At 64.6% G+C, this 8,122-nt stretch overlaps 1 protein-coding gene across 1 annotated transcript; it reads right to left on the bottom strand.

Moving 5' to 3' along the window:
- Positions 1 to 364: 364 nt before the first annotated feature.
- Positions 365 to 7,720, bottom strand: Rbbp8nl (RBBP8 N-terminal like). Its single transcript, XM_026407861.2, has 13 exons — positions 7,660 to 7,720; positions 6,607 to 6,649; positions 6,030 to 6,125; positions 5,676 to 5,788; positions 5,176 to 5,248; positions 4,841 to 4,989; positions 4,635 to 4,717; positions 4,248 to 4,414; positions 2,989 to 3,682; positions 2,669 to 2,729; positions 2,149 to 2,219; positions 1,971 to 2,055; positions 365 to 495 (listed from the first exon to the last, which is right to left on the bottom strand). Exons 1-13 carry the CDS (start codon positions 7,718 to 7,720, stop codon positions 365 to 367), a joined length of 1,827 nt encoding a protein of 608 aa, XP_026263646.2.
- Positions 7,721 to 8,122: the final 402 nt, after the last annotated feature.

Raw genomic sequence — 8,122 nt, 5'->3', positions numbered from 1 at the left:
GGCGGGGTCCGCAGGCAGGGTCTCCAGGGCCTGGAGTGGTTTGTGGCATCTGGAGGTGAAGGTGCGGCCCAAAAGAGCGGGGGTGGGGCTGGGCTGGGGCCCCAGCAGCCCCTGCCCCCGCCTCTCTGTTCTGCTGCCCAGAGAGAGCAGGTGCCCAGCTGAACATGTGGGACAGGTGGCAGGGCTTGCAGAGATGGGAGAACAGCAGGGTAGAACACCAGCCAGAGGCCATGTCTCCATCTCAACGGCGCCGTCTGGAAGGGCCACTTGCCAGGCCATCTGCTGGTTGGTGGGGTGGCCTGTCCAGGCTGGTCAGGCGGAGAGTTGCTTCTGGGCAAGTGTGGAACCCCTTGGCCTGGCCTGGCTAGGTCTCCCCCAGGCCACTGTTGCTGTGTGAGGGACTGCAGCCCTTGGTGTCCCTTGGGCTCCTGGGACCCTCGGCTGTGGTCAGGGACTCCCTTGGCTTTCTTCTCCCTCGGGATGGCTTCTTGGAGGCTGTAGGAGGCAGACCAAGTCAGCAGGGGTGTGGCAGTTCCTTCGATGGCTTGTGTGTCCTCCCCCAAGGTGACAGTGACTCTCACTAGGGGTATTGAGTGCGGCCTCTGTGAAGCCAGCTGGTCCCCCTGTTCTGAACAGCCTTGGACTTCCAGACCTGCAAGTTCTGGTAGGAGGGGCTGCGACCCTTGAGCCTCCCTTGCTGCCCTGGGGAGGTCATGCTGGATAACCAGGAGCACATGGGTGAGGCTCTCTGTGTCCCGAGATGCTGGCCAAGTCCCTCTATGGGTCACCCCTTGTGCTGGGGCTGAGGCCAGAGGAGGGACTGGGCATGGCTCTGATGCAGGACACACTCAAGAGACCTGGCCCTGTGACCTCGGGCAACTCACCTGTCTTCTCTGGGCTTCAGCTTCCCTACCGTGAAAGCCGTGTGACCCAGAAGCAGTACCCACTCCCTGCCCTTCCCATGGACACAGGATGTGAGTGTTCTGTCCTGGTTGGGCTGTTGGTGCCCTGCCCTGCAGAGTGGGTGCCACACATGTGGAACGCATGGCACCTGGCAGCTGTGATGGGAGCTGTGGACTGTGCCCATGTGGACTGAGCCCCCTGCCCACCATCTCTCCCCTGGCCCAGCTGGGAGGGCAAGGGAACTGGAGAGTGGGAGGTGACACCCTGGGACCTTGGCAGTTGGCCCCTCAGCTGGGGCAGTTTTCACACGTACACAGCAACAGAGCAGGAAGGCCTGGAAATAAGGCAGGTGTGCTGGCCGCGGCTCGAGCAGACACCGGCCCGGTCGCCCTCCGGGCAACAACGGCGCATGGTGGTGGCCGCAGCCCAGCCTGCCGCGTCGCAGGCACTGCTTGGATAAACTTCAGGCTGCACAGCATCAGCTCAGTTGCTCGAACGCTCTGCATGTGCTCAGATCAGGAAGTGGGAGGCCGCCCTGGTACTCTGGACCCAGGGCTGAGGCCCCCCTGGCCTTCCCGGGAGGAGCGGCCCACAGGCCCCACCCTGGGCAAATAGTGGGCAGCCCCCGACTCTCCGGCGGGCGCCAACACCCATGCCCAGCGGGATGTGTCTGTCACTGCTGCCTGCTCCAAGGTGGACAAGTGTGTCCAGGGACACCTGGATTCTTGGGGGCTGCCTGGGGGCCAGGATGCCCATTCTTCTGGTGGTGAGGCTCTCCCCAGCTCTCTGCTCAGGCCTTCCACCTGTGTCCCACTGAGACCCCACAGAGCTCTAGTGCCAGCCGCCTGGCAGGTGAGGAAACAGGCTTGGATGCACCGTGAGGAGGCAGTGTTGTCAGCTCACCGAGGTCGGCCCTGGGTCTCTCCTCTTAGGGGCCTGTGCCTAGAGGCCCGGGACTCGTTTCTGGCTCCTAGGGATGCCACCTCTGAGCTCCAGGAGGAGCAACAGGGGAGATGACCCAGATGCAGTATCACTCCCTGCCCTTCCTCCTGCCCCTGGCGTGGTACCTTGGCCCTCCAGGTCCGAGGCCCGCTTCCTCTTCTGCTGCAGACCCTGCAGGCACTGCCCAGCACTGGCCTTGGAGCTCAGGCCCTGGGTGGAAGGGGACACTCAGCAAGGGACACCCCACTGCAGCCTGACAGTGCTGCTGCCGGGGCCCGCCCAGGCGTGTGACCAGGGACCCACCTCATTGTCTGAGGTGTCTGGCTCGTCCCGTTCATCTGATTCTGGCCTCTGTGCGGTGGCATTGCTGAGCTCTGAAGGACATAGGGTGCCAGTCAGCCAGGCTGGTGGCTCTGGGCGCCTCCTCAGCCTGTCTGACGAGGACAGGAAGAGAGCCCTGCAGTGAATGAGCACTGGAGGGGCCAGGCTACCTGCCCCAGGTACCTCCTGGTCAGAGGCAGCTGGAGGTCTGCTGCACCAGAACCTGCCTGCGGTGGTGCCCTCCCAGCTCGGCCTCCGCTGGCTTGGGGTTTGAACACCCCTCCTGCTGACCGGCTGAAGTGCCTGCCCAGGTTCAGCTCCCGTCTGGCTGCCCTAGACGGGTGCTGCCCGTGAGGCCCATGGGCTGACACTGAGCCTCCCCCCATGGGGGCCTCGTGTCCCCCTGGACTTTCACGGCCCTGGGCGCTCACTGTACCTGGGGCTTCGTCGGTATCAGGCCTCTGTGGGTGGGGTGCTGGCCGTGACCTTCCTGTGGCCTCACCTCCTGCCCTGCCAGGAGAGGGCAGGCTGGGGTGGGGCCCTGGGGGAGGGTGTGCAGGGTCCTGGGGAGGCAGGTAAACGGCTTCAGTGTTTGGGGGCTTCCCTGCCTGCACTCAGCCCTGGACACAGCCCGCGGGACACCTGGGCTGTGGCTGGAGGCCAGCCCTTCTTTTTTCAGAATTAGGGAGGCAGCCAGGCTGCTCCTGGGCACTGCCTTGGCAGGTGGTGGAAAGAGGGCAGCCTAAGCAGTGTGGGTGCTTCAGCAGGGAACGTGGGGACCAAGGACAGGGGCTGAGCCTTGGCCAGCGTTGGGCCCCTTACCATGGGAGTAGGGGACTCTTTGGGCTCTGGTGCTCTGGTCTCCTTGGTGCCATTGCTGAGTGCCTGGGGGCTGCAGATCAGGGGTCCAGACAGGGTGGGTGGCTCTGGACTGGGAGTGTGGGCAACTGCAGGGCTGAATGGCCCAGGTTGACCAGTAGACTTGGGGGCGTCTCGGTCCCGACCCCGGTCTGAGAGGTCCAGGGGCTTGTCTGGGGCATAGTCCTGAGTGGCTGTGACCTCCTTGCTTCGAGGGCTGACTGGGCCTGTGGGCTCCGCTTGCCACCTGCCAGGCAGGTCTGCTGGGGCCAGAGCTGCTCCGGGCACCTCACTCTCAGGGATCTCAGAGTCCAAGCCAACTGGCGGGGAAGGAGGAGTCTCCTCTGGTGTGGCCGGGCCCCGCAGCCTGGTGCTGGCCGCCCGCTGTGCCCGCAGCTGCTGAGCCAGGAGTAGGTGCAGTGCGCCCTCCAGCCTTGGGTCCTGCATGCCCACCAGAGTGCCAGGCAGGCCCAGCAGGCCCACAGGCTCTTCCCAGGCCTCTGCCTCCCTGGCTTTCAGACCCTGGGGCTGGGGGCTGCTATGGGGGGTCCGCAGGGGCAGGGGCAAGTGGCGGTTCAGAAGGCAGAGGCGGTCAGCCTGAAGGGAGCGCTGCAGGGACTCGTAGGTCAAGGCAGAGGACTGGGAGGCCCGCAGGAAGCTGTGGGGGAAGAGGCCCAGTGACTACGACCATCGGTCAGCAGTGACTGGCCGAGTGAGCCCCCACAGGGCCCCCGTGTCAGAAAACGGAGGAGGCTTGGTGAGTAAACTGAGGCCCAGGGGTGAGGCAGGTTGCCCAGGGCAACAGGCACTGACCAGGCCCCAGCCCTGTCTCTGGAGGCTGAGCCCTGGAGAGGGTGTGGACCTGGCCAGAGGCGGCTGGGGCCTGCACACGGAGGCTCCCCTCTGTCCTGGCAGGAGTCTACCAGCGCCCTTGCCTGGAGGGCCCTGCCGCTCCTCTCCGCCCTCCAGGACGCTGCTCACTCTCTGACAGTGAGCCACGGGCTTGGTGCGGGCCCTTCTGCAGTGCTGCCCACCTCCAGCTCCTGTGCCTCCTGGAGAGGTACCTCGTGGCAGCTTTGCACCAGGACGGATGCCCAGAGGAACCAGAGAAGGACAGGGCTCTTGGAGGGATAATGAGGGCACTTCCTGGGCTGCTGCTCACTGCATAGGGTAGGTCCAGAATTTGGGAAAGGGAGCCACTCCTGGTGCTGGGGATGCCTCACCTGTCCAGGGGGAGGCTGTGCCTGTACGTTGGACTGGGTGGGTTGCTCCTGGCGGACAGCAGTGGGGGTGTTCCGTTGGCAGCGCCCCGCTCAGCTGGGCAGCTCTGGGACCCCGGGCGCACCACAGCAACCGTTGCGTGCAGCTGATTGGCGATGCACTGGGGGCTCTGCAGAGGGAAGAGGCGTCCATCGGGCCACATCACTGGGGCCCTGGCCTTGCCCTGTGTGAGTTTGGATCGTGCCCCACCTCGCCTCCTCCCTCACCCAGTGAAGCCCAGGGCCCTGCTGGCACTAGGGACAGGCATGCTCCGTGTGAGGCTGACACCCGGTTCCTGGTGCAGAGCAGAGCTGTGGCTACCAGCCTCCTGCTGGGGCTGACCCACTTACCATGTCTGGGGCCCGCGGCTCCGACAGGTTGGCCCCCGGGGAGATTCTGGCTACTGGAGATGTCCTGTAGCCCACCAACTTTTCTGTGGGAGAAGAAGCAGTGGCTCAGAGCTCGGGAGATGCCCAGGGGATGGTGGCTCAGCCCTGGGATGAGGGCTGCCCTGTCCATGGTGCCCACCTCCCAGCTCTCCCCAGTCCCACAGCACCTTCTCCCCGTGGACCCAGCTGGTCCTCAGCCTCCTCATGGCCTCCAGGAGGCTTCTCAGTGACAGCCTTCCAGCCACTGGGGGAGGGGAACAGCAGGGGTGACGGGGGGTCCGAGGTGTCCTCCTTGGCCAGGGGCATGGGCCTGTCTCTGGAGCAGAGGCAGAGACAGAGTGGTGAGGTGGGCAGAGCCCAGAGAGGGCAAGAAGCACCAGGGCTCCCTGCTGGTGCCAGTCACTTCAGGGGACACCCAGGTGACCCTGGAAGTGCAGCCCTCCCCTCAGGGTCTGATGTGTGGGGAGATGGGGACCTGGGCCTGGCACCCTCTCCCACTCACTGCAGGCTCTGAAGCCGCTTCACCTCCTCCTTCAGCATCTTGTTCTCCTCCTTCAGCCCGCTCATCTCCTTGGCTGCAAGAGGCAGTGATTAGCAGGCAGCTGGGGGGCAGCCAAGGGCAGCCCCCTTCTGTGTCTGGCTCCTAGTCAGTCCCCCCCGGGCCCCGGACCCGCCATACAGCAGGTGCACAGAAGTGTGCCGCATGGGCAGATGGTGTGATGGTACTGAGGGAACTGTGCCAGCCTTGGGGTGTGGAAAAGTGACAAGACGGCCCTCCGCCTGTGTCTGGGGCTCCCTCCGAGAGAAGGGGGCTGCCTGTCAGTAGGACCAGTGGAACCTTCTGGGTCACCAGGAGAAGGCTGAGGCCCTGGGAGGCCCCTCAGCTCAGAGTGGGGTGCTCGCCTCTGTTCACCTGCCGGCTGGCTGCCTTTCCCCTTTCCCCACCACCCGTGTCCCTGGCCTGGCAAAGGGGACTTGGGCCCTGCCGGGCAGCAGGCTCACTGAGGACACAGATGCGCTGCAAGCTCTGTAGATGTGAGCTCTCGAATTCCAGCTGCTTCTTCCTAGCCAGCTCCTGGGTGACCACGCAGCGGTCGCACAGGCCAGCCCGCAGCCTGTGGGTGGGGACAAGAGGCCGCACTGAGAGGGGACTAGGCCTCTTGCTGCCCTCCTCCTGGACATGCCCCTGCCTCGTCAACTCCCAGGCCTGTTTCCACCCGTGGGCTTGTGTCCCATGTCCAGTTGAATCTAGGAAGGAATCTTGTCGTTCACGTAAGGCTCCGAGAAGCCCTGTGGTGGGCCACCTGGCCTGTGGGCTGTCAGGCCCCCACCCAGTGCCCCGCGGGCCCCGCCCACCTGTTCTCCAGTACCCGCAGGTTCTCCTTCAGCGCCTTCTGCTGCTCCCTGAGCTGGTGGTTCTTGGTGAAAAGCTCCTCCACCCGCTGTGCATCCCTGCAGAATAGCGGCAGGTGGGTGGGTGTGGCCCGTAGAGAGGCCTCTCTGCAGGGGCCTGTCCTTCAAGTGGGCCCTGCAAGGTGAGGTCTAGCCCTGCTGTCATGTCCCCTGCCAACCTCTGGCTGGTCCACCTGCTACCTGCTCAGCTATGGCACATGTAAACCAAAGCCCAGTTAGAGACGGCCATGGAGAGCCAGGCCTGTGTGCCAGCCTGTGTGCCACCCGCGAGAAAAGGCTATGGCCTTGCGATGATCCCCTGGGCCCTGGGGAGAGGGCCTTGCCCAGCTGCCTCAGGGCCCGTCCCTGGTCCAGTCCGGCTCCACCACCTACGTGCCGGGTGACCTTGGTCAAGTGGCTTCCCCAACCCCATGCTGAGCCTGTTTCCCTTCTGCACTGAGGAGGGTGGCAGTGCTGGCGCCCTGGGCTCGGGTCCTGCAGCAGGTGGCCGCCTTACCCTCTGCCCAGCGGGCTGACTCACCGGCAGCGCTCCGCATTCAGCTCCAGAAGCTTGCTCTGCAGTCCTGGCCGGGCGGGCAGAGACGGGAGCAGGTCAGGCGCAGCCCTGCTGCCCCCTTGCAGAGGAGGGGTCTGGGCAGAGTGTCCAGTTGGCTCCTCCTGTCCTGATTGTCATGCGGGCCCTCTCCTGAACCCTGCCCCCTGCCTGGAGCAGCTCCTGGAGCAGCGCCCTGTCTGCACCCACTGCTGGGACACGGGGGCTGCCTGAGGCCTGTTCTGGGCCCAGCTTCTCCTCTGCCCCTGGGACTGTGGCTCTGGTGTCCGTCTGGGGATTAGAGGGACCCCAGGGCTGGACGTGGCTGGCTACCTGGCAGAGGCAGAGGCCAAGAGGGGCTGTTTTTTTTTGGGGCTGTTAATGTGAAATTAGCAGGCTTTTGGGGAAGACCCAACCTTGTCACTATATCTCTGTGATCCAGTGTGGGTCCAGCCAGCCTGGGGCTGGGGATGGGTCTTGCCTAGGCAGCCCCACTTCTCCCAGGTGCTCAGAAAGCAGCCAGCCCCTTTGGCCTACGGTGGCTGTGAGCGCTGCATGAGAGGGAGTCTCAGGGAGTGGCTGACCTGGAACTGTGGTGGGGTGGGCAGAGGGGCTGCAGCCTGGCCGGCGGAGGGATTGGATGGAAGCGTGGGGTATGGGACATGCCCTGGAGGGAAAGAACTTCTGCTCAGTGTCCTGAGCAGGCCCTGGAGCCACGTGCTCTGACCCTGGAAGTGGAGGACCCTCTGGGAGAACATGGCATGGACACACACAAGACTGGGCGCGGCAGGAGGCTGTGAGGTGTTGGTTGTGACCCCTGAATGTGTGCCTCTCCTGGGGCCACATTCTGAGGACACCCTGTGTGACTCTGGCCCAGGTGGCTTGGCAGCTAAGACTCCACTTCTTGGGCCAGAGAGATGGGACCCCCAGATTTGCTCACAATTGGAGGTGGTGCCTGGAGCCAGCCCCTGGACTGCACTGCCCCTCAGGACCATTTGCCCAGATGAGGGCAGCGGGGCCCCTCGGTGCCCAGCCACTTACCCAGGACCTCCTTCTCATGGACGTCCTTCAGCCTGTTCAGCGACTCTGTGAAGCTCTCCATGGCTCCCAAGCCCTGGTCACTGTGTGCCGGGCATGTGGGGGTGACCGTGGCTGTGAGCGCCCTCTGTCTCCAGTCTGCAGAGGAGGGGGTGGGGAGAGGGGCTGCTGGAGGAAGGGCCTGTGTGTTGCACCTGCAGCACCTACGGGGTGCCAGGGGACCCTGACCCCACGTCAGGTGAAGAGTGTGCTGCTGGAGGCCAGAGGGCTCTCACCCTAGGGGCACCAGTCCCCCTGAGCGGCCCTGTACTCCCAACAGTGTCCAGTCACCAGGCCTGGCATGGTTTCTACTCGTAAGCCCTGCCTAGAGCAGAGAGGCCACACTAACCAGCTGGGCCAGCCCACCATGTCCTGCTGTCCACCAGGCCCCTAAACCTTTCCTCACCCCCAGTGCCACAGCCTGACA

Source organism: Urocitellus parryii, chromosome 6 (genome assembly GCF_045843805.1).
Source record: "Urocitellus parryii isolate mUroPar1 chromosome 6, mUroPar1.hap1, whole genome shotgun sequence".
Taxonomy (NCBI): domain Eukaryota; kingdom Metazoa; phylum Chordata; class Mammalia; order Rodentia; family Sciuridae; genus Urocitellus; species Urocitellus parryii.
This window is presented reverse-complemented; position numbering and strand designations above follow the sequence as displayed.